The sequence below is a fragment of the Canis lupus genome, chromosome 9, assembly GCF_011100685.1.
Source record: "Canis lupus familiaris isolate Mischka breed German Shepherd chromosome 9, alternate assembly UU_Cfam_GSD_1.0, whole genome shotgun sequence".
Lineage (NCBI taxonomy): Eukaryota > Metazoa > Chordata > Mammalia > Carnivora > Canidae > Canis > Canis lupus.
This window is the reverse complement of record NC_049230.1, coordinates 55,145,002-55,165,419: the sequence shown is the minus strand read 5'-3', so window position 1 is coordinate 55,165,419 and position 20,418 is coordinate 55,145,002. Positions and strand designations below refer to the sequence as shown.

At 48.0% G+C, this 20,418-nt stretch overlaps 2 protein-coding genes across 24 annotated transcripts in view; both read left to right on the top strand.

The window, feature by feature from the left end:
• The window catches only part of ODF2 (outer dense fiber of sperm tails 2), a 35,871-nt gene extending 19,054 nt beyond the window's left edge, over positions 1-16,817 (top strand). For all 21 annotated transcript variants that reach the window (XM_038549188.1, XM_038549194.1, XM_038549182.1 and 18 more), the window contains 13 exons: positions 527-598; positions 2,442-2,513; positions 2,637-2,753; positions 3,375-3,560; positions 4,034-4,143; positions 5,869-6,004; positions 10,074-10,184; positions 10,290-10,394; positions 11,338-11,496; positions 12,800-12,900; positions 14,745-14,907; positions 15,343-15,468; positions 15,911-16,817. In XM_038549188.1, the coding sequence (XP_038405116.1) occupies positions 527-598; positions 2,442-2,513; positions 2,637-2,753; positions 3,375-3,560; positions 4,034-4,143; positions 5,869-6,004; positions 10,074-10,184; positions 10,290-10,394; positions 11,338-11,496; positions 12,800-12,900; positions 14,745-14,907; positions 15,343-15,468; positions 15,911-16,099 (1,647 nt within the window). In that variant the 3' untranslated portion in view covers positions 16,100-16,817. The remainder of the gene's footprint in view (positions 1-526; positions 599-2,441; positions 2,514-2,636; positions 2,754-3,374; positions 3,561-4,033; positions 4,144-5,868; positions 6,005-10,073; positions 10,185-10,289; positions 10,395-11,337; positions 11,497-12,799; positions 12,901-14,744; positions 14,908-15,342; positions 15,469-15,910) is intronic.
• Positions 16,818-17,963: 1,146 nt separating this feature from the next.
• Positions 17,964-20,418, top strand: part of GLE1 (GLE1 RNA export mediator) — a 35,714-nt gene continuing 33,259 nt past the window's right edge. For 2 of the 3 annotated variants that reach the window (XR_005364946.1, XM_038549172.1), the window contains exon 1: positions 17,964-18,144. Coding sequence is in view for 2 of the 3 variants with exons in the window: in XM_038549172.1 (XP_038405100.1) it covers positions 18,046-18,144 (99 nt within the window). In the remaining variant the exon portion in view is untranslated. The remainder of the gene's footprint in view (positions 18,145-20,418) is intronic. The other variant, XM_038549171.1, reaches the window with a different exon arrangement.

The following is a 20,418-nucleotide window of genomic DNA, read 5'->3' as shown; positions in this document are numbered from 1 at the left end:
GCCACCCAGGCATGCCTGTTTATTTGTTTGTTTTTAAGATTAAAAAAAAAAATTTAAGTCATATCTACACCCAACGTGGGGCTCAAACTCACAACCCCAAGATCAAGAGTCACTCATTCCACCCACACTGAGCCAGCCAGGTGCCCCTCAATAGAGCTGTTTCTAAAAAATTCAAGTAGTAGCACAGAAATACAATATGTTATCATTTTGGTAAGATCACCCATAGATCCTTCTCCTCCCCGCTCCCCGACCTGTAAAAGGTGCTATTTCTCTAGGTGTATCTATATATAAATGCATAGAGAGAGGATGGGCAGGACCCTAATCAAACTAATAACAGTAAAGTGGGGTTTGGAGGTGGATGAGGGAACTTTAGCATTACTGGTTCACTGAATATTTTATAATGATTGCAATTTATTTATGACTCCTATAATTGGAAATATAAATTTTGGAAAAGAAAGAGAATCCGGAGGATGTAGACATCTGGGTTCATTGCTTAACCCCTGGTTCTGTCTGTCTTCCCTTGAAGGATTCCGAAAGGCTGATGGAGCAACAAGGAGCTCTACTAAAACGGCTGGCGGAGGCGGACTCAGAGAAAGCGGTAACACAGCGCCCCCTGCCGGCTCTAGTGGCTTATAGGCGACAGTGCGCTGAGGGGCTGGCCCAATGCAGTAGTGCTGGAGCCTGGCTCTGATAATTCTTTGCGCCTTAGTTTCATGATCTGTAAAATGGGCTGATGTCCCCTATCCTGCCTGCTCCGCTGGGCTTGTCTAGCTTGAACTACGACACTGAACACAACATAAGAACTGCTGCTGCTGGATTTACTAACCATCAGAGTCTGTTGCTTGAATTAACCATATTTGTATTATGGATTCAAAAGACTTTGACTCAACAGTTCCACTTCTAGAAATCACTCCCAAGGCGGCATACTCCAAAGTCTGGTCCATGGAACCCTAAGTTCCTCACAATGTTAATGGGTGCCAGACACAAAAGCAGGTAGTGATCTGAGGCCAGATAAATTGGGAAATGACTGGCTGACCTGTACAAAAAGTTCACTGAGTTAACTCCAAAGCCTTTTGGAGCATTTTAGGTATGAATGCCCTCGTGAGTCTCCAAGGGTTTGGCCCTTGGTCCTTAATGCCTCTCAGAACATCATGATGGGAGATTTGGCAGTGAAGGGGATGATGCCTAAGTCTATCTCCTCAGTTTGAGAGGCTGGGAATCAAATTATGAACATCAGTAAGTTAAAACTTTAAGCTGCCTTTTCAAAAGATATAGAAGATTTAAGCACAGTATGGTAAATGTTGTGGGATTGAAGGTTATGGAACAAAATGCATAAGACTTTTTAATGCATATTAGCCATTTGTCTTTGGCTGGGGAATTAATTATAGAGATTCTTTAGCATGTTTTTTGTTTTTCATTGTTTTCCACAGCTAACATTATTTTACTTATTTGTTTATTTTTAAGATGTATTTGTTTGAGAGAGGAGGAGATTTATTTATTTATTTATGACGGGGAAAGGGGGCACACATGAGTTGGGGGAGGGGCAGAGGGAGCGAATCTTGAAGTAGACTTCCCACTGAGGGGGGAGCCTGACTCCAGTCTCCTTTTCATGACCCTGAAATCATGACCTGAGCTGAAAGCAAGAGTCAGATGTTTAACTGCCTGAGCCACCTGGGCGCCTTTATCTATTTATTTTTAAATTATTATTATTTATTAAGTAGGCTCCACAGCATGGAGCCCAACATGGGGCTTGAACTCACAACGCTGAGATCAAGACTTGAGCTGAGATCGAGACTTGAACGCTTAACGGACTGAGCCACCCAGGCGTCCCTAACATTATTTTAAATTGCAAAATCAGGGAACCCTGGGTGGCACAGCAGTTTAGCGCCTGCCTTTGGCCCAGGGCGCAATCCTGGAGACCCGGGATCGAATCCCACGTCAGGCTCCCAGTGCATGGAGCCTGCTTCTCCCTCTGCCTGTGTCTCTGTCTCTCTATGTGACTATCATAAATAAATTAAAAATTAAAAAAATACATTGTAAAATCAATACCTGCTTGTCATCTTAAATATTTAATACAGGGAAGCCCGGGTGGCTCAGCGATTTAGCACTGCCTTCAGTTCACACCCTGGAGACTTGGGATCGAGTCCCACGTCAGGCTCCCTGCCTGGATCCTGCTTCTCCCTCTGCCTGTGTCTCTGCCTCTCTCTCTCTCTGTCTGTCTCTCATGAATAAATAAATAAAGTCTTAAAAAATTTTTAATGCAGATGCTGAGTGCTTCCTGCTAGGATCTTTGTGGCATGGGCCAGTGTATTTGGGACCTTGGGCCCTGGTGGCCAGGCACCATAGGAGTTGCTGTCCCCACCCCAACCCCCCCACCCCCACCCCCCGCCTGGCTTCTTTGCCCTTCCCTGGGGGCTCATGACAGTGTATGTTCTCTCTAGCGCCTGCTGTTACTACTGCAAGACAAGGACAAGGAGGTAGAAGAGCTACTCCAGGAAATACAATGTGAGAAGGTACCATCCCTGACAGTTACTCTTCCTAATGAGCCAGTAGAGCTTAGTGTATAGAGTGTACATTGGAATTGGAAACAGGGGTTCAAATGCTGGCTCTGTCACTTTCTCCATCTCTCCACAAAGGCTCAAGCGAAGACAGCATCCGAGCTTTCTAAATCCATGGAGTCCATGCGTGGGCATTTGCAGGCACAGCTCCGGTGCAAAGAGGCAGAGAACAGTCGCCTATGCATGCAGATCAAGGTACCTGCTGGCCCCACTGGTGGGGAAGGAAGGGCAGGGCATGGCAGTCCCAGGGCCGTGAGCCACACTCAGGAAGGCTTGGCCCCAAAGGTTTACGGGGTACTTGCTGCCAATGAGATCCTGCTTCAGAGAGATTCTGGGACAGAGGCAAGAGCAGTGGACCCTAGAGGCCCTGGGTACCCTTCCCTCCAGTGACTGGGTTCAGTGTCATGACCCAGGGCCAATCAATTAATCCCTTAGGCCCTCAGGCCTACCCCTGGGGAGGGAATGGTCTCAAATGCTGCTTGCCTGTGTGAGCCAGGGACCCTCTGAGGTCAGGCTCTGCCAAGTGACTGAGAGATTCTTCTGACCACAGTGTTGGAAGTTGAAGGAAGGATTCCAGAAGAGTCCTGTCCTAGCATTAAGACTCGATGGGTTTAGTGATCTGGAGAGGTGCCATGGGGAGCTGGGAATGGCCCCTATCCCTGGCCTGCATTTGGAGAGCCCTAAGCCCCCACACAGTTGGTGACCCATTTTCTCTTTCCTTCTCCACCATCCTCTCTTTTTGCTGGTCCTCTTTCCCCTCGCTCCCCACCACTCTTCTCTCCCCGCCATCCCCTGCTTCCGGCCCTCCCCTCCAAGAACCTGGAGCGCAGTGGGAACCAGCACAAGGCAGAAGTGGAGGCCATCATGGAGCAGCTGAAGGAATTAAAGCAAAAGGGAGACCGAGACAAAGAAACCTTAAAGAAGGCCATCCGAGCCCAGAAGGAACGAGCTGAGAAGAGTGAGGAGTATGCTGAGCAGCTGCATGTGCAACTTGCTGACAAGGTGGCGGGCCTTCCCTGAGGGTGGCCACGGGGTTGGGATGGGGGTGGAGGGCGAAGAGGGTAGAGGTATCAGTGCTGGCTAGGCAGTGCTGGCTAGGCGGTAGCCACTGGCTGTGAGCTGGCTGTGATCGGAGGGTTGGTGATGGTGGAAAGGGCAAATGTCCTGGGGCGAGGGGCGGCAGTGTGTGAGTAAATGGTAAAAGGATGAAAGCAGGGTGGGCGGCTGGCTGGAGACCCTGAAGGGGACATTTTAGTCAATATCGTGTGGGAATGATAGTTAAGAAGGATTTCCAAGTAAAGTGCATGTTATTGCTAGAAATGTAGAAGCTAACAGCTGGGCTCAGTCACCCTTGGTGTCTCTGGAAAGGGACTGTGGGGGTGAGGAGTCATCCAGGTGAGCCCAGCCCCCCGCTCCCTCGGCCTCAGTGCTGACCCATCACGGGGCTGACGGGTCCTGTGGTCCCATGTTCCCAGGATCTTTATGTCGCTGAAGCTTTATCCACTCTGGAATCATGGAGGAGCCGCTACAATCAAGTTGTGAAAGACAAGGGAGACCTCGAGTTGGAAATTATCGTCCTGAACGAGTACGTGTGTTTAGAGGAGGGCACGTGGGCTATTGAGGGAAAAGGGCATACAAGGCGGGTCCCAGCACCCTCACAGCTGCTGTGTAGTCTCACCCGTCAGGGGCTGCATTGGGCTGAGGTGTGGCAGCCCTGGCCGTCAATGTGGAGGGGCTGGGCTTCTCTGCTCACAGAGGTCCAGGAGCCACTGGAAATGCCATGTCTTCTCTCTATTGTCTGCCCAGTGACAGCAGCTGTTTTGCCTAGCAGTTGGTAGGTCAGAGTAGGGGGCAAAAGTGGCCTCGTTGTAGGGGACGGAACTCAAACCTTTCTCATCACTAGCTACCAGTGACCAGATATTCTCAGTGTCATCTATAATCCTGTATTCGTTTATTTGAAAAATATTTATTGAGCATCTGTTCTATACCAGGCTGTGTGCTGGCCTTCAGGGTCACAGCAGTGACAAGACAAATGCATCCCCTACCCTCTTGGAGTTAGCCCCGGACTCCAGGAGAGAACCCCAGACTACAGAGATGTGGACTCCCAGGGCTGTGGACTGATCATGGGGGAGTTAGCTGAGAAAGTGTCTCTTGATTTTGCTGTATTCTACTTAATTTAGCAAACATTCTGAGAACCTGCTATGTGTTGGGCCCCCTGCCAGGAGCTATCCTCTTGGGGTTCTCTGACTGGTAGGAGATAATGAGGGCAGAAGGATACATGGAACAGACGAGGAATTGGGGAAGGGATGCTCTAAGGAAGGACATCTGAACTGGGTTTTTAAGGGTGAGGAGGAGTTTGCCGGGTAGAACAACATGATGTGTTTGCTTGGGCCTACTACTCTGTGCTTAGCAAATATTTGCTAAATGAACTGTAATTGATCATTCCTGAGAGCACACACTGTGTAAAGTTTCTGTATTGGGTCTGTGGTCAAGATAAAGCAAGCATCTGAGAGCCCAAATGTTCCTGTGAGACCACAGTCTCGGTTGCTGGATTACAGCCCTGCTGAGTGACTGGTAGGGAGGGAAGGGAGTGAGGGCAGGTGGACACTTAGCGTCTTTCCCTCTGTGCTGTATACATTCGCTGCATTTTTTCTGTCCTGTGCTAGGTAAATGCTCACACATGTGAACAAGGGAGAGGAATGTCTGGGGGTGTCCCTGATCACCCAGCCTGGGAGTTCTGTCCTAACTTCAAGACCTGCTGGGCTAAGAGATCCATGGGGTGCCATGAAGAGTTGGGAAGGGACCCTGTCTCTGGTTCTTGTCTTCAGGGAGTGTCTTGGCCTCGTAGGAGGATTAGAAAACAAAGGCTTCTTTCTGGAGGGAGTGGTATGGGAGACAAATCTAGAGGCTGTTAGAAGAGGGGGTTTGGGGATCCCTGGGTGGCGCAGCGGTTTAGCCCCTGCCTTTGGCCCAGGGCGCGATCCTGGAGACCCGGGATCGAATCCCACGTCGGGCTCCTGGTGCATGGAGCCTGCTTCTCCCTCTGCCTGTGTCTCTGCCTCTCTCTCTCTCTCTCACTGTGTGCCTATCATAAATAAAGTAAAATAAAAAATTAAAAAAAAAAAAAAAAGAAGAGGAGGTTTGTGGGAATGCCACAGCAGCAATGCCAGGGCAGAGCAAGGGAGTGGAGACTGGGGAGCAGACAGGGCACTAGGGAGGGACACTTGGCCCCACTCCACACAAAGACCTGGGCTTCTCAGAACCCACGTAATTGCTTCCCTTTGTCTGCTTTCACTCTGCGGCCTTCTAGCCGGGTGACAGATCTCGTAAACCAACAACAAACATTGGAGGAGAAGATGCGGGAAGACCGAGACAGCCTGGTGGAGAGACTACACCGGCAGACTGCCGAGTATTCCGCGTTCAAGCTAGAGAATGAGAGGCTGAAGGTCTGTAATGAGAGTGGGCCCACACCATGAATGGAGGGCAGCAGGATCCCTGGTGGGGCACTCCAGATGGGGCCCCACAGATGATTCAAGGCTCTTCAGAGGACCTGGAGGCAGCGACATGATTAGGATGGTGTGCACTAGAGTCAGAAAGGCCTGGATTTGGGGCACCTGGGTGGCTCAGCTGGTTAGGCATCTGTCTTCAGCTCAGGTCATGATCTCGGGTTCCTAGGATTGAGCTCCACATTGGGCTCTCTACTCAGTGCGGAGTCTGCTTCTCTCTCAAGTAAATAAATAAAATCTTGAAAAGAAAGGCCTGGATTCAAGTTCTGACTACCTTTCACTAGCTACAGACCCCTGGCTAGACGGTTTATCCTTTGTCACTGTGATTTTCTTAGCGAGAGGAAAGGAGACTCTGGTGAGAACATGGTAATGTGTGTGACATGCTTAACACGCACACTCAGCACATGTGGGTGAAACATACTTGACTGGAGGTGGGCACTGACTCCTGGGAAGCTACTGCCCCCTCCATAAACATCCATTCCCCTCACCTCCCAACCTCCCAATAGTGGAATGGTTGTCTCTACTTTATAGAATAAGGGGAGACAGGCTTAGAGGGGGGTCAGGTTTGTTGCCAAGATTTTGCCCTGGAAGTGTTAGAGCTAGTTAGGATTTATAGCCCAGTCATATTCTGAAGCTCCAGCTCTTAACTACTTGATGTGTACCCTCCTAGCACAATAGGGACGAGAGGCACTGGATTCAGGGTTCATGTTTCAGGAGCCAGGTTGGACCTTTTTAATTGAACTTGACCGTCAAATCTAGGTTTATGTGTTTATTTTTAAAAATACTTTATTTATTTATTTTTTTTAATTTTTATTTATTTATGATAGTCACAGAGAGAGAGAGAGAGAGAGAGGCAGAGACACAGGCAGAGGGAGAAGCAGGCTCCATGCACTGGGAGCCCGATGTGGGATTCGATCCCGGGTCTCCAGGATCGCGCCCTAGGCCGAAGGCAGGCGCCAAACCGCTGCGCCACCTAGGGATCCCTAAAAATACTTTATTTTTAAGTAATTTCTATACCCAACATGGGGCTTGAACTCCCAACCCTGAGATCAAGTTACATGTTCTACCAACTGAGCCAGCCGGGTGCCCCCAGGTTTATCTTTGCTTACTGATTTATCTGTTAATTGAGATTGATTTTTAAGGGAAGTATGACATATGGAAAGGTATACACATTCTAGAATATTCATAAAGTGAACACATTTTGTCCATCAGTCACCCTGATCCAAACCTTACTAGCATCCCGGTGACCTCATCCGCTTACAAATATCCATGGGAGAGGTGACTGTTATCTTGACTTCTCTCACCACAGATTAGCTTGCCTGTTTTTGACTTTCATGCCTGGCTTTCATTCAGCATTATGTCTGTGAATGATCCATGCTGTGTAGCAGGTCTTGTTCTTCAGGCTGTTTGGTCAGCCGTTGTAGGAGTACACCATACTATATTTATCCCTCTGGTCAATCGACATTTGAGTTGTATAGCATCTTCGTACATCTTTGAGTGCACCTATTTGGGGTATTTTTATAAGTTAAATACCTTGAGGTAGAATTGCCTGGTCATTGGATGGCGAGTATAAGTTCAGCTTTGGTAGAGGTTACCATAAAATAGGGCAGTTATACAAATTTATACTCTCTCATCAGGTGTGTGCAAGAGGCAACAGTTGCTCCCTGTCTCCTCGGGGACACTTGGTATTTGTCCTTCTCAATGGAGCTACTCTGGTGGGAGGGTTGCCACCTCATTTTGTTTTAGTGGGGTTGCTGGGAAGTGAAAGGCAGCCTCTAAGCCTAACAGGTGTTTAGGGGATTAGTTACAGCACTTGTGTCTGTGGAGGGTCATATAGTGTGGCCATGCAAAATGATGTTTGTAGGGGCACCTGGCTGGCTCAATCAGGAGAGCATGAAACTCTTGGGGTTGTGAATTCAAGCTCCTCGTTGAGTGTACAGATAATTAAAATGTTTTTAAAAAATGATGTTTTGGGATCCCTGGGTGGCTCAGCGGTTTAGCGCCTGCCTTTGGCCCAGAGTGCGGCCCTGGAGTCCCGGGATCGACTCCCACATCAGGCTCCTGGCATGGAGTCTGCCTCTCTCTCTCTTTCTATGTCTCTCATGAATAAATAAATAAAATCTTTAAAAAAATGATGTTTATAGAAATGTATTGTCTATAATGTTGTTGATGATGTTCTCTAGTAAAAGTTGAAAACGTTACAGAAATCTGATACAGAAGTGATGTTCTTTGTTTACTGTAGATGCACATTTTTCCAGTCCCCCCCCAATACTAATAAAGATATTCAAACACATACACACCCATTATTCTGCAGCTTGCTTGCTTTTCTCATTCAGCCATCTTTCATGGATATCTTTTTAAGTCAGGTTTTATTTTTTTTAGGTCAGGTTTTTGTTTTATAGCTTTATCTCTTTCAAATGATTGCATATTGTTTTTTTGTATTGAGATACTATGATTCCTTTTGTCCCTTCTACAAAAGGTGAACATTTAGGTTGTAGGAGAACATTTGTTGACTTGAGAAGTAGGTCACAATAATGGTTACATGAAAAAGCATGTTTCAAAGCAGTAAATACAATATAATCTCATTCCTGTTGAAAAAAATAATAAAGTATCTTCTCAGCTACAGACAGCAATAAAGCAAGGCATCATGCATCATGATTGGTTGTTTGTGGTCTTACCTCCATTTTCTTTTCTTTTCTTTTTTTTTTCTTTTTAAAGATTTATTGATTTGAGAAAGGAGCAGGGAGAGGGACAGAGAGAGAGGGAGAGAAGCAGACGGACTCCCTGATGAATGGGGAGCCCCATATGGGGCTCCATCTCATGAACCTGAGACCATGACCGGAGCTGAAACCAAGAGTCAGATGCTTAACTGACTGAGCTACCCAGACACACACCCTGTTTTTAAAATATTTATTTATTTATTTTAGAACAGCCAGGGGGAGGGACAAAGGGAGAGGGAGAAAATCCCAAGCAGGCTTCTCCCCACAGAGCCCGACTCAGGGCTTCATCTCACAACTGTGAGATTTTGACCTGAGCTGAAACCTAGAGTCAGACACTTAACTGACTGAGCCACCCAGGGACCCTTTACCTCCATTTTCTTTTTTTCTTTTTTTAAGATTTTATTTATTTATTCACGAGAGACACACACACACAGAGGCAGAGACAGGCAGAGGGAGAAGCAGGCTCCATGCAGGGAGCCTGATGTGGGACTCGATCCCGGGTCTCCCAGATCACACCCCGGGCTGAAGGCAGTGCTAAACCACTAAGCCACTGGGGCTGCTCAACCTCCATTTTCTTTAACGATTATGTATAACTTTTGTAGTAAGGACAAGAAAACACAGGAATTGCTTATTTGCATCTACAGTTGACCCTTGAACACATAGGTTTGAATTGTGTGGGTCCACTTATATATGGAATTTTTTTGATAAATACAGTTTAGTATTGTAAGTGTATTTTTCTTTTTTTTTTTTTTAAGATTTTATTTATTTATTCATGAGAGACACACAGAGAAAGGCAGAGACACAGGCAGGGAGAGAAGCAGGTTCCCTGAAGGGACTGATGTGGGACTCAATCCCAGGACCCAGGGATCATGACCTGAGCCAAAGGCAGATGCTCAACCACCAAGCCACCCAGGTGTCCCTAAATGTATTTTTCTTATGATTATCCTAACATTTTATTTGCTTTATCTTACTTTATTGTAAGATTACAGTATATAATACATACGTAGCATACAAAATATGTGTTTATTTTGTTGGTAAGGCTTCTGGTCAACAGTAAGTTGTTCGTAGTTAAGTTTTGGGGGAGTCAAAAGTTACAGGTGCATTTTCAACTGTGTGGGAGTTTGGTGGCTCTAAGCTCCCCATTCATTAGTTGCCCTGGTACCTCCCTTAGGAAATCTGCTAGTGTGGGTTTGAGTAGCAGGGCTTCCTTTGGCCCCTGGGAGTGAGAGTAGGATGGCTGCCTGCTCTGGGAACCTTCCTGGGGGTTACTCACTAGCCACCCCTTCCAGGCTAGCTTCGCCCCGATGGAGGACAAGCTCAATCAGGCGCACATTGAGGTACAGCAGCTGAAGGCATCAGTTAAGAACTACGAAGGGATGATTGACAACTATAAGAGTCAGGTAGGTGGTGGACCGGGATGTTAATCATGAAGCCTCTCCCAGGGTGAGCTGGCCATCAAAGGTGTTTTTCACCGAAACTCAGCTCAGTGCTTTGCTGCCCCCTAGGTGATGAAGACCAGATTGGAGGCTGATGAAGTGGCTGCCCAGCTAGAACGCTGTGACAAAGAGAACAAGATCCTTAAAGACGAGATGAACAAAGAGATCGAAGCGGTACCGCTCTCCTTGCTTGCTTTCTTCACCCACACAGGCCCATGTCTGTCCCCCTTGGTTGCCTGTGAGCCTCCCTGATTTAGACCAGAAAGATTAACGAGTTTTCTCATTGCTGGGCTGGTCCACGCTTCCCTGTACGTGCCTTCTCTCTCTTGAGCTGCTGTTCTATCCCGTTTCCTCCTGGTTTTCTTCTTTCTTCAGTTCCCTTAAAATAATCTCTCCTGCTTCAAGCATCCAAGTGAATTCAAATGTTCAAATCTGCCAGGTCTTAGGCATGCCTATTTCATTCTGGGTCAACCCAAAGATGTGCCTCCTCTCCCTTTCCTCTTTCCCCAGACAGCCTTATTCTAGAGCAAAGGGATCATTTCATCTTAATATTAACCTAGGAGAAGGGCTGAGTCACTAATCTGTTGCATAGCCTTGGGCAAGTCCCCCATCCCCATCCTGTCCCTAGCCTCCTTGTTAATACAGGATGGACTAAGTCAGAGAGTTCTAACCTTCTCCTCTGACCTGTAGCATTAAGATTGCCTTCCTAGGGGCTTTGGAGTTAGACTGGACCTTAATCCTGGCTCTATCAGTTTCTAGCTGAGCAACCTTAGGGAAGTGGCTTTGCTCTTATGATCCTTAGAGTCCTTATATTGGGACAACAGCATCTAATTTATAGGTTGTTGCATGAATTAATTGAGAGAACCCTTAGCATAGTGCCTGGGTCCTGGTGTTTGCTATGTAACAGTCATTATTCTTAAGTGATTAAAGGAGTGGCAGGCTTGAGGGCAAGTTAAGGTCAAGTGTGTCCCTCAGAGAACAGCTGGACACCCTCAGTGTTCTCACAGGATCCTCTTCTGGGGACCAAGGGTGACCCTGCCCTAACTCCAAAGGACTCTGGCTAGCCCCACCAGCAGGGGGACTCTTCCTAAGGGTGGGCTTTTCTCTCCCACTGCAGGCCCGTAGGCAGTTCCAGTCCCAGCTGGCTGACCTGCAGCAGCTGCCTGACATCCTGAAGATCACAGAGGCTAAGCTGGCAGAGTGCCAAGACCAGCTGCAGGGCTATGAGAGGAAGAACATCGACCTTACAGCCATCATATCAGACCTGCGCAGCCGGGTAAGGGACTGGCAGAAAGGGTCCCACGAACTGGCGCGAGCAGGGGCCCGCTTACCAAGATGAGCTGCACATACCCCCCAAGGGAGGACCACTTCCTTTTTCTTGGCTGCCGCTTTCTGAAAGGAGTGAGCTATCATCAGTGCTGTGAAATAAAAGTCTGGTGTGCCAAATGCCTTGTGTTTGCACAAAGTGATTGTAGTTATAGGAGTCGTCACTCTGCTGTGTTGCCCTGCCCCCGGAAGCTCCAAGTCTCTAACTGCCTCTGCTCTTCAGGCTCTCCTGCTGTGCTGGGCCACGCCTCCAGCAGAGACACCCAGCCAGAAGTGTTCTTTTCCCCAACTTTCTCTTGCTTGAGCTGCCTTTCCCTACTCTTACCAGATCCATGGCCTGAGGTTCTGACCTGAAAGAGGGCTCCTTCCCCCTAGAAGCAGACTGCCTCTTGGTTACTGGAATCCTGCCTCTGGTCTGTGCCTCTCCTTTGTAGTGGGACCTTGGGCCAGGCCCTTCTCCACTCTTGACCTACTGCCTTGTAACAATAAACGTAGCTGTGGTTTTTGTGAGCACAGACTTTGTACTCCAGTATTCTCTCATGTAATTCTCCCAAGAACTTTGTGAGGCATAGATACTATTTTCTCCATTTTCCTAAAAGCAGCCCAAGGCATAGAGATACAATTTCCTGAGGTCACAGAGCTGATAGTTAATGAACAGGGCTTGGAACCCAGCTAGCTCCATCTGCTTTCCAAGCCCGTGTTCTCAGTCCTCTTAAGTTGCCTGCCCTGTCTTGAGCCTGAGCATTCTGAGGGCCTTTTGAGGCTGCCATCTGAGACTTCTGCATATGGCAGCTCTCTGGATAACTTCTCAAACTCGCCAGCCTGAAAGACTTGCTAGGTTTCCTGTTGCCTCACCTGCACTTGTCCCTCATCAAAGGGAGAATGAAATCAGCGGTGTCAACAATGTAGTTGGTAAAGCTCCGTGGCCTGGTCATGTGGGCCAGTTAAGCCCGCCATCTGCTTCTGTCTTCTGTCTGCCCTGGATCCTATTGAGTGGCCTCTCCTGATCAAGAAATCGTCACCGTGGTTCATTGGGATGAAACCTGACTTCTCTTCGTGTGGGGAAAGCCTTCACAGGAGCTGGGCCTAACCTGTCCTACCTCTCCTCTCTCCTCCAGGTTGTGCGTTGAGACTTGGATGCCTGTTGAGGGCAGCATGCCCCTCTCCTGGGTGTGGATGACAGGTCCTAGGGGGAAGGGAGGGCTGCACCAGGAAGTTCCTTCATAAACCAGTCTGTGTTCCTGTCATTTTAGATCGAACATCAGGGGGACAAGCTGGAGATGGCAAGAGAGAAACATCAGGCTTCACAGAAGGAAAATAAACAGCTGAGTCTGAAGGTGGATGAACTGGAGAGGTTAGAGGCACTTGGTCCCATCTCTGTCCTCTTCCTAGGACCTGAGACTTTCAGCCACTTAGCTGCTCTGGGCTTACTGTGCAGAAGTGTTTGAGGGACTCAAGGTCCTGGAAGGTACAGGGCAGACCTCAGAGGAAAAGCTGTTTCCATCGCAGTGGTAAGCATTGGGGGAGAGAGGAAGGCAGTCTCTCGACTGGGGGATGCTCCAGAACAGTTTGGTCAAGTTCAGACCATCCACAGTCTACACCTATCAGAAAGGCACACTTTACCCAGCAAACCAGCAGGATCAGGATGTGGTGGTGAGGGGGCATCCCTGCCTCCCAAATCACTCTTCATTTCTGATCCTCCTTCCCTAAGAACCTTTCTGATCTGATGCTTCTGTTACTTATGGATTATCGGAGGCAATCAGGTCAAGAGTAGCTTTTAGAATCAGAAGCCCTGGGCTTGGGTCCTGGCCTTGGGTCCCCACTTGGCCACTTAACCTGTATTGTGATCTTGAGCAAATCCTTGAAACCTTTTGAACCTCTGTTTTACTCATCTTGAGAAAAGGATCAAGGTAGGGTTAACAATCTAGCTCATGAGGTTATTGTAAGTCTTCCATGAGGCCTTCCTCAAAGGCCTTAACACATTATCTGGCATAGAAAAATGCACTGGGGGCAGCCCGGTTGGCTCAGCGGTTTAGTGCTGCCTTCAGCCCAGGGCCTGATTCTGGGGACCCGGGATCAAGTCCCACGTTGGGCTCTCTGCATGGAGCCTGCTTCTGTCTGTGTCTGGCTCTCTGCTCTGGCTAGAATACATGTGGCTCTGGCTGTGTCTCTGCCTCTCTCTCTCTCTCTCTCTCATGAATAAATAAATAAAATCTTAAAAAAAGAAAAGAAAAATGCACTGTATAGTGTATATTAGTTGCTATTATTGCAATTTTTAGGTAGGCTCCATGTTGAACACGGGGCTTGAACTCATGACCCCAAGATGCCCAAGATGCTCTACTGACTGAGTCAGCCAGGTGCCCCTACTATTATCCCAATTTTAAATATGAGGAAACTGAGCATGGAGAGGTGAAGTGACTTGCTCAAGGTGACATAGCTGGTAACTGGCAAAGCTGTGACCTAGTCTCCTGACTGTCCTCCTCCGGAGCTTTTGGCATCTGTAAAATGATGGGTAGAGCCTCGAGTTCAGAGATGAAAGTCCTGGGGCCCTGGAATGCTGTGACTGCCCAGGTGGCTCATGCAAGCCTGTATATGGGAACTTGGGCTAGCAGGTCTCCTTGGCTCCATTAATGCAGCTAGACTCAGCAGTACTTACAGAGCTTTCAACTGGAATGTATTCTAGAAGCTCACTGGGGACTGTGTGTGCATCTCAGAATGCTCACAGCAGCCCTGTGGTGGGTCACATCAGTGGTAGAGAGGTCCAGCTGAAGTCCCTTTGCTGGGGGGGCAACTGCAAGCAGAAGCTGAGGGCATGGGTTTTGGTGACAGACCGCCAGCTGTGCTGAGCTCGGGCCAATGACTTCTGCTCCTAGTGCCTCAGTTTCTTCATCTGTAAAGTGGGGATAATGGTGGCACCCACCTTCCTCAGCTGCAAGGTGCCATGTTACGTGTGCCAACAGGCATGCTGGGCCTGTGTTTGCCCATCCACTCTTCACACAGGCCTCTAACCGGCTGTTCTGGCTGCTCAGCTCCCTGCCATTTTGCTGATCAGCAGGTTTCTTTGACTTATTCCTGTGGTTCCTTGGAGACTCTTGGCGTGATGAGAGCCCTGGTCCAGGGCTGACTGGCAGCCCCCTGGTGGGGTGGAACAGGACAGGCAGGGGTATGAGCAGGGTCTGATTAAGTGTTTTCACCTAGGAAACTGGAGGCCACCAGTGCCCAGAATATCGAGTTCCTACAGGTGATTGCCAAGAGGGAGGAGGCAATCCACCAGTCCCAGCTACGGCTAGAGGAGAAAACACGAGAATGTGGGAGTTTGGCCAGGCAGCTGGAGAGCGCCATTGAAGATGCTAGAAGGCAGGTCAGTCTTGATTCCATTACTAATGAGCTCTGTGACCTTGGGCAAATCATTTGACCTCTCTGAGCCTATATCCCCATCTAAAAAAATGGGCACACAGTAGTGGCACCTGCCTCATGAATTCATCCTAAGGATCAAATGAGCAATTATACTAAAGGATTTGGCACTTTATTCATGATGGCTTATTCAGTTGCAGCCTGTGTGAGACTCAGCCAGGTTTACCACAGCTCAGGTGATGACTCATGGGGTGTGGAGAAAGGGCAGGTAAAGTGAATCCCAGAAATCCCCATAGTTAGTTCCTGTCCTGAGGCTCCAGGGAGGTATCCACAGCGATGTGCAAGTCCTGTCTGTGAGACCAGAGTGGAAGTGGCCCAGGCTTCTCTGCCAGGTATTCCCCATGTCAAGTAAGCCAGCCCCACCTGTGTGCCTTCTGGGCAGGTGGAGCAAACCAAGGAGCATGCAGTGTCCAAGGAGCGAGCTGCCCAGAACAAAATTCTGGACCTTGAGACCCAGTTGAGCAGGACCAAAACTGAACTCAGCCAGCTGCGGCGGAGCCGGGACGATGTGAGTTCAGGCTGGAGGGTAGGGGGTAGAAGAGAAAGGAGTGGATTGAGATTTTAGCTTCCTAGGGCCTGTAGGGCAAGGTGTTTCATGGTGGTTTTTATGAATATGACATGGTTTTATCTTTCTTAAATCACTTCCCCATCCCTTCAGGATATTCCAGGCAGATCCCTTTTTTTCTTAACCCCTTTATTAAGATATCATTTACATATTGTAAAATTCACTCATTTACAGTGTACAATTCAATGGTTTTTAGTATATTCATGGAGGTATGCCACTATCATCACAATCTAAGTTTAGAATGTTTTCAGAAGGAAATCTCATACCCATAAGCAGTCACTCCCATTCTCTTGCCCTCAGCCCCCAACAAACACGGATCAAGTCTGTAGGGATCTGTCTGTTCTGGACATTTTGCACACTTGGCCCACACTCTTGTTCTTCTCAGGCTGACCGTCGCTACCAAAGCCGGCTACAAGACCTCAAAGATCGCCTGGAACAGTCGGAGAGCACCAATCGCAGCATGCAGAACTATGTCCAGTTCCTCAAGTCATCCTATGCCAACGTGTTCGGGGACAGTCCCTACACTACCTACCTGACCAGCTCTCCCATCCGCTCCCGGTCTCCTCCTGCCTAAGGCAGCTGATCTTGGGCCAAGAGCCTGGATTGATGCCATGGGAACTGAGGGGCTGAGCCACAGCTGGAAAGCCTGTTGCTTCCCTCTGTTCCACTGATGAAGTGTGTGCAGGATCTTGTCTGAGCTACTGGCTCCAGCAAAGTCCCTAAAACAGTGGGGGGAGCGGGGGTGTGAGGAACGAAACCAGAATGATTTAGTTTTCTCCTCTCTGACAGTCACCTAATGGAAAATTTTTGATTACCTTGACATGCCTTAAATCTACTAATCTTAGGGTACCAGATTTTAATTCACCGTGACTTTGCTCCTTCCTTTCCTGAGAAAATGATTTGGACTTTTTCTTCCAGTTCCCTCCCAGCTCTCCTTTTGAGGAATCTCTCTCTCGGGTTTTCTTTCACCTGAACCAGCAGGAGCTATTAGCCAGAGCTCCTTACCACCCTTCCTGGGCTGTGAGCATGTTCACTTGCTGTTTTATTTCATGGTATGGTGTTTGCGCCAAGGCCCTCCTCCATGCCCAGCGGAAACCTCATGTCCGAGTTTCCTTGAGGCCACTTTCCCCCCAGTGTGTCACAACAGACACTGCAGGGCTCATGTCCAGTGGTCTTTTAAAAGTGTAACCCCAATCTCAATGATTTTTGTTTCTCTTTGCCAGGTTTGTATCTTTGGAATGCATTTATTCTGGAAATTTGTGTGCTGTTTTACAAAAAGCTTTTATAATCAATATTTAAGTCTCCATTGGATGATTTCCTTTACCCACCCCTTCCCTTTTCTAAAAATAATCAAAGAAAATGCTTCAGGAGAGCCAGTAAACAAGTACTTGGTGCCTGGGACCAAGCCTCCTCATTTCATTTTAGCCCAGGTCAGTTCTTCCTTCCTTGTGCACCTTTTTCACATCATAATCTCGTGAGATGCCTGGAGGAAACACACTGCTCAGTGTCAGGTGGGATGGATAGGATGGAGGAAGATAAGATGTGTACAATACTACTATTCTTAAAATGTTGGTTTTTCTCTTTAAAAAGATCTTATTTTTAAAAATTCTTGTTTAAAGACTTTATTTTTTTTTTAATTTTTATTTATGTATGATAGTCACACACAGAGAGAGAGAGAGAGGCAGAGACACAGGCAGAGGGAGAAGCAGGCTCCATGCACCGGGAGCCCGATGTGGGACTCAATCCCAGGTCTCCAGGATCACGCCGTGGGCCAAAGGCAGGCGCCAAACCACTGCGCCACCCAGGGACCCCCTATACTAACAAAGTTTTTAAGGATATGTTTGTGATTCTGGACATTTAGCAAAAAATGAGCTCACACATACCAGTGCTTTCACTTAGAATAATGTTTTCCAAGATCCATCCATGTCGCGTAGTCTGCATTCGCACTTCATCTTATGGCCAAATAATACTCCATTGTCCGAATACACCCTATTTTATTCATCACCCTATTTTATTTAGGACACTTGTGTTTCCACTTTTTAGCTACTATGAGTAATCCTGCTAGGCGCATTCTAGGAGTTTTTGTGTGGATGCAGGTTTCATTCCTCTAGGGTATACACACACTTAGTGCTCGATGGTAACGCTAAGCTGAGGAACTGTCAGACTGTCTTCCACAGGAGCTGCCCCACTTTGGAACCCACTAGCAATGTTCCAATTTTTCCACAACCTCGTCAAAACATACTGGGTTTTCTGCAATCCGGACGCTCCAGCCTTCAGAAGATCCGGTTCCCAGCTCCAAGCAAGAAAACTAGCCTCGAGGACTACGCCCAGCGCGCAAGCGCAACCGCGCAGGCAGCCGGGATCGGGGGCGGGGCCACGCAGCCGTTGGGGGCGGGGTCGAGCCGCGTAGCTGTGTGCGCGCGCCCCGGAAGCGGAAGCGAGGGCCCGTTTCCGGGCGGCTGATTCGAGGTCCTGTTTTGTCATAAGCGGAGACTCTGAAGAGCTCCCTCGGGGTGGGGCATGCCGTCCGAGGGTCGCTGCTGGGAGACCCTGCAGGCGCTGCGCAGTTCCGACAAAGGTCGCCTGTGCTACCACCGCGATTGGCTGCTGCGGGGGGAGGTGAGCGGGGGGCCCCCGGAGTGGGCGGTGCCCTTCTGGCTCCTGGCCACGGGACCCTGCTGTTCCCTAGCCCCTGGCATGTCCTGCGCTGGGAACACGTGCATTCTTTTTAACAACCAGCATTTGTTTCCTGACTCCCGTGTGTGCATCTTCCTGTCCTAGGGTTTCTGCCCTCTCCTGCCTTTTCTACCCTTTCAGGGAGCTCCCCTTATTTCAGAGGTCCTCTCCCCCCTAAAGGCTGCGGAGCCCCCTTCAGCCAGAGTTTGGCGCCTCCGTCACGTTGCCAAAACAACCCGCTCAGGGTCAGTTATTTACCACACGTCTTTTGTGCTGGGAGATCCAGATTTAGCGATGAACGATTAATGGCACCTAACCTGTGGAAAGGACCAAGATTTTAGAGGACACTGTGCAGACTTGGGAAGTTTAATGGGGGCGTGGTCACGGTACCTAGGAATGCAAAGGCAAGCACTGGATCCCAGGGCTGTCGGCAAGGCAAAGGCATAGCTGCTGTACCGGAGTTGCTGATAATCAGTTACAGATAGGATGTTGTCCTGTCTCTTTAGACTGACATATGGAACGCCTCTAAAGCATTTCCCCGTCTCTTACATCTCTGACCGTTTTAGGGAATGCATACCTTGTATTCCGTGGGATGAATCCCAACATGGGTCTGTCTGGTGTAGACTCACGCTATGCATTTTTGGCAGGAATACCACAGAAATGATGCTTTGTTCTCAGCCATATCAGGAAGCACACGTATGTTGCAACCTTGATCACTTGGTCACATTGTTACCTCCCAGATAGCTGTGCTAAAAATGCATCATTTTTCTTTATGTAACTGATTAGTATCTTGTGGGGAGGTAATCCAAGATTACACCGATATCCTTTTCCTCGTCAAACCTCCACCATTGTCATTCATTATTTCTGCCTGAATCACCTACCCCTGTGAGGTAACTGAATGGCCTCTCTTTCTTTTAAAGGTTTTATTGCTGTTTATCTGAGATACAGCAGGCAGTAGCAGCTGCAGAGGGAGAGGGAAAAGCAGGCTCCCGGCTGAGCCAGGAGCACACAAGTGGGACTCCATCCCAGCACCCTGAGATCATGACCTAAGCAGAAGGCAGGCACTTAACCTACTGAGCCACACAATGTTTCTTTAATATCTACCATTCCTTTTTTTTTTTTTTTTTTTTAAGATTCTATTTATTTATTCATGAGAGACAGAGAGAGAGATGCAGAGACACAGGCAGAGGGAGAAGCAGGCTCCATGCGGGAGCCCGAAGCAGGACTCGATCCGGGGTCTCCAGGCTCACGCCCTGGGTTGAAGGTGGCGCTAAACTTCTGAGCCCCCCGGGCTGCCCAATATCTCCCATTCCTTCTGCATTTGCTAGTTGGCAAAGTTCTGCTAGTTTGCTGTAAGGAAGGGCTTTCTTTTCTCCCATGTTTAACGAATATTTTATATCATGATGTACTCCTGAGTTCCTGCTTTATTCAGTGAATTTTAATCCATTCCTTGTAACCTTGTGTGTGTGTTTTCATTGTGTGGGAAGTATGTCTTCAGGATAAACTGAGAATTGAAATTATTGGGTCAACAGGTAAACATAGATGACTCCCCACATAATGCATCAAATTGGCTTCCAATCAATGCTGATGGTGCCTTCTTGCCCGCAGCCTTGTCAACAGAATGTATTTTAATGCTTTTAATTTTTGCTTCTCTAATAGCTGAGAATGAGATCTCAGGGTGGTTTTACAATGCCTTTCTTTTTTTTATTCAGATTGAATGTTTTTCTCATGTATTCGGGAGCCAATTTTATCTTTATTTGTGAATTGACAGTTTTTGTCTTTTGTTCATTTTTCTTTTTTTTTAAGATTTTATTTATTTATTCATAGACACACAGAGAGAGAGAGAGGGAGAGACACAGGGAGAGGGAGAAGCAGGCTTCATGCAGGGAGCCCGACATGGGACTTGATCCCGGGTCTCCAGGATCACGCCCCAGGCTGCAGGCGGCACCAAACCGCTGCGCCACCAGGGCTGCCCTGTTCATTTTTCTATTGAAGTTTTTCTTCCCCCCAAATTTTACAAGTTCTCTATGTATTAGGGATAACAATAGCTTTTTATCTGTGATACGTATTACATATATTTTTTCTGGTTTGTCAGTTGAAATTTTTTCTGTTTATGGTGTTTTTTTTGGATGTATAGTTTTATTTTTAACATTTGAAACTTTAGCCCTGGAGTATATTTTGGTGTAAGGAATGACAAAAAGGGTGTTGTCTCAACAT